Here is a 4,261-nt window from a genome sequence, read left to right as displayed (position 1 = left end):
CGAAGAAGGCATCAGGTCCCACCTCGACCTCTTTCTCCACGGTGGGACCGAAGTGGGGGATTGGAGATTCCGCAACTATCTCTTTCCCCTTGCTAGCCTGCTAGGATGATGAGCCGGCAGCGCTCTTTTTAGGTATGTTCTTCCTGGGCCCCATCTGGTCACCTAACGAACAAAGATGAAGAAAAGTTTAAATAGGCGACCTAAAAATAGAAAAGGGAATATAGCGCGAGAAGTGATTTTCGCACACGGGCTGAGGTAACCTCAACCCGCGGTTGTGAAGCCACGCGTTGCCACGGTCACGCGCCCACGTTTCCAACGGATCCCCGATTGCTCGGGATTTGTGTGTCAGGGGGGTCAGGATAATGCTTGCCTTGGAGGGAAAGTTTCAAAAAGCAAAACCGCCTGGGAAGCGTGACCCCTAAGCTACCCGATTTTGCACCCCAAAAACCTCTCGCCTTCCCCTCTCCAAACAGGCATTCCATAAAGCTACCCAAAAATTATCTTGTCCTATACATCACATTCCTATACATGTTCTCATATGGTTGATACTCCTAGGATCAAAACCTATGCGCAAAACACCAGCCAAAACACAACCTACAGTGTGCGACTAAGAAAGAAGTTTACCTAACAGAGAAACATAAATATCAAAACGTGCAACAGGCAGAGGACTTACAGTGTTTTTTCCGTGTAAAAGTCACAAAATGTGTAGGAATCGGAATCCTGGTGGAGCCTTTAGAACTGGATTCACAAAGAAACTCTTGTGGCAAAAGCGCAGGGATCTTTGGGATGATAACTGGAAGAAGATAGACTTCTGAGGCTAAAAAGGAGATAAGATGAGAAAAAAATTTCAAATAAAGGGTGGTTAGTGTGGAAGGTGGCCAACCTTATATATACGTAAGAGACAAAGGAACGAGGACCGTTCGATCACATTAATGCGAGATACGAGGGTCATAACTCGAGAGGCGAAACGACAGCCGAAGATAGGCTAGGCCATTTAATGCAATTCTCAGAAGCCGGACAGTCGCCAACCATGGCGCTCCATGTGTCTGATACATGCGCAGTGGACGGGACATGAAGAGTCGAAAAGGAAACTTAAAAGCCCCCGTTGTGAAGGTCACAGATGACGTCATGGGTCACGAGCAGGGGCTTGGGGGGAAAATGTACGCCCTAAATATTCGTGAGCTATTGGCGAGCTGGAAAAGGGCCTAATTCGATCTGCCACATGTAAATCATCCACCTGGAGCTATTGTTATGGGTTTCCACCTGTCCAGCCCGAGTTGATTAGAGAGTTAGCAGTTTACTCGAAGGTAGCGGGTCAGTGGTATGGATATCACGAGCTGGCGCTACATCAAGCTCGGGATAGGGCATAGATCTGACACCTGAATCCTTGTAAATACAACCACGCAATGTAAACGTGCATATATCATACATCACGTGTCTATTCCATTCCTGAATTCTCGGACACACAGTATAAACGTGCGTATTCAGACATCCCACACCTGGTTTGGGCCATGCGGCCCATTATCCCTCCTTACCTATTGATTAGACCACACTTCATTGTCAGGTTTTAGGAATTAATTATCAGTGTCACAGAGATGACGTGAAGGATAAAGAGGTAACGGGATGACCCCCTTGCCAACCTAGGTATCCTCCCCCTATAAATACCAAGACCTTGGGCATTGCAAGGGGTTGGCATATTTTTAGTAAAGAAGTACTCTGTAAGGATTAACCAAGAGATATCAATAATATCGACTGGTGGACTAGAGGGATTTTAACCTTCGAACCACCTAAAAAGAAAGGAGTGATCACCTTCCCATGTTACTAATTTCTCCAGTCTAGAATTAAGTTATTTTCACATTACGGTTCACTAATTAGCACTAATCCATCTCGTTTATTCGTATAATTATCTATTGGCGAAGAACCGCGTCAACACAGTGCAAATCAAAATATTAACCATGCAACCAACAAGAGTCTGGACAATCAGTAAACAACGTCTTAAACAACCAAAATAACAAACAAAATATAAAAGAGTTTGGACAAACAGTAAACAAAGTCTTAACCAACCAAAAACAAAAACACTTAATAAAAAAAGATAAGAGAAGTATTAATATCTCCCCTGTCATTGAGCATAATCTTTGAGCACAATCAATTGACAGCTGCACCAGATGGCTCCCCCTGGAGAGGTCAGTTGAATAAGGAATCTGAGCAATGGCATCGGGAAGCTCTTTGGGAGATGCTGTAGCCAATCCTGTGTCAGATGGAGGCACTATAGACGAAACTGGGGGCACCAGAGATGAGACCTGAGCAGGACAAGTAGACTCCCCCTGGACAGGAACTGAAGAATCAGGAGCAACAGAAGACTCACCAAAAGAGTCTTGACTAAATGCAGGTGGAGAGACATCGATCGAAGGTGTAAACTGAGAGCCATACTCAGTCTGGACAACCGTAGCTTTGACAGTTTGAACAAGCTTGTACATAGATGCCTCAAAGGCCAACTGCCTCTTCTGATCTTTCTTGTAGCGCTTAGTGAAATCCTTGAACTTTGTATACAGCTGCACTTGCCAACTGGAATCAGACAAACCCTTAAACAATGGATCTTTGAGCTTAGATGGCTTCGAAGAAGAAGGAGTGGTGGAAGGAACCTTCTTATTTACAACTGCTAGAAAACTTTTAGACAAAATAGGATTCGTAACCTGGAAGTCATGTGTGGTCAATAGTGGTTTTGCAGGCTGAATAATCTACTGAATCAAACTTGGATAAGGCAATTTGTTGCGAGTACCAATGGAGGAAGCCACATAAACTATTAGATCATAGATTAGACTGGACAAATCAATGGACACCCTAGTTCCCATAGAATACAGAAATTTCCCAATCTCAAGTGTAACAGAGGAGAGGTGAGAATTGGGAAACCAATTATATAACGCCACTTGATGAAGAACTCTATAGAATGGAGTCAACTGTGTTACAGTAATATCATGATTCCCCCAAACATAATCAGACTGGACAGTTAGAACTTGACCCATGGTAGTTTGAACTGGACTGTATGTTTTATCATATGTAGGTTTAATCACTTTTGGAACTTTGAGTACACAAGCTATAATGAATGGTGCAATTTAATACGACTACCCCTCACAAAAGCAGTAAGACAATCTTCATTCTCCCCATCTAAAACAGACTTATCTAGATTAGCATAGAACTCCCTAATTAAAATGGGATGAGGAGACACCAATTTTGACAATGTATGAACCCAACGCCTAGACTTTAAAAGTGCAACCAAATCAGGAAAATCTTCCAAAACCATCTTTGATAATGTGAAGCCTTAGTAGCATCTACAAAATATTGAATAGAGGTAGGATCAACAGTAGACACAGACTCCTTAAGGCCAGAAACACGCTTTGATTTTTTAGGAGCAGGTTCAAACACAGGGGCCTTGGACTTACATTTTGGAGCATAAGATTTTTGTAGAGAAGGTTCAAACACAGGGTCCTTGGACTTACGTTTTGGAGCAGATGGTTTTTTGGGAGGTGATGAAATAGACACTTTTTCTTTTCTTGTTGACTGAGTAGGGACTTAGGTGTTGGGTTTTGACTCAATGCCAGAACGTGTCTTGGGGTATTTGGGTGATGACTGCTTAGACACACAAGGCGACTTAGGAGGGGATGGGGTGGGTGGGCTAGTGGCTGGTAATGGAGGTGACTCACGAGCTTGAGAGGATGATACAACAGATGATCGAGTAAAATGTTTTGGTGAAGACACAGAAGAGGATTTAGAAGGCTTACCAATGACAGAGTGAGATTGTGGATCGACCAGCCTAGCCGCAGACTCAGTCACTGCCACAGACGCAGTCACAGACGCTTGAGGGGACGACGACGGAGGAGGAGCCAACTCAGCGACAGTAGGTGACACCGGAATAATGGATAGAGCCAAGCTTGGATCAGGATCAGATGAGACAACCTGATCAGAGGGTGTGGCGACTGCAGATGCCCCAGATGGATCCACAGAAGGAGGGACAACCATTCCTAGAGGAGGAGAGGCAGTCACATCAAGGATGGGAGAAGGGGAGAGAATTGATCGACGACAGTTTGCTCTTTCTTTCACAATGAATTACACTTATAGGGTTTGTGAGGTTTGACCACTGCGAAAAAAACTTCATACAAGCTCAACAAATGATGATAGATATATATATATATATAGAGAGAGGCCATTAGAATTCCCCTACCAGTCATTGACCATTCATTAAAAAATGATATATTTTTTAAAA

General features: G+C 43.6%; 1 protein-coding gene across 1 annotated transcript; it reads right to left on the bottom strand.

Annotated features, from left to right (window-relative positions):
• Positions 1-3,570: 3,570 nt before the first annotated feature.
• On the bottom strand, positions 3,571-4,017 carry LOC133823998 (predicted GPI-anchored protein 58). Its single transcript, XM_062256858.1, has one exon. The coding sequence runs from the start codon at positions 4,015-4,017 to the stop codon at positions 3,571-3,573; it is 447 nt and encodes a 148-aa protein (XP_062112842.1).
• Positions 4,018-4,261: the final 244 nt, after the last annotated feature.

This window comes from Humulus lupulus, chromosome 3 (assembly GCF_963169125.1).
Source record: "Humulus lupulus chromosome 3, drHumLupu1.1, whole genome shotgun sequence".
NCBI classification, from domain to species: domain Eukaryota; kingdom Viridiplantae; phylum Streptophyta; class Magnoliopsida; order Rosales; family Cannabaceae; genus Humulus; species Humulus lupulus.
The sequence above is the reverse complement of the archived record's forward strand: the minus strand, read 5'-3'. Positions and strand labels throughout refer to the sequence as shown.

What these genes read in the sequence shown, in the direction of transcription:
- LOC133823998 (XM_062256858.1), bottom strand. Translation starts at nt 4,017, where the DNA reads ATGGTTGTCCCTCCTTCTGTGGATCCATCTGGGGCATCTGCAGTCGCC.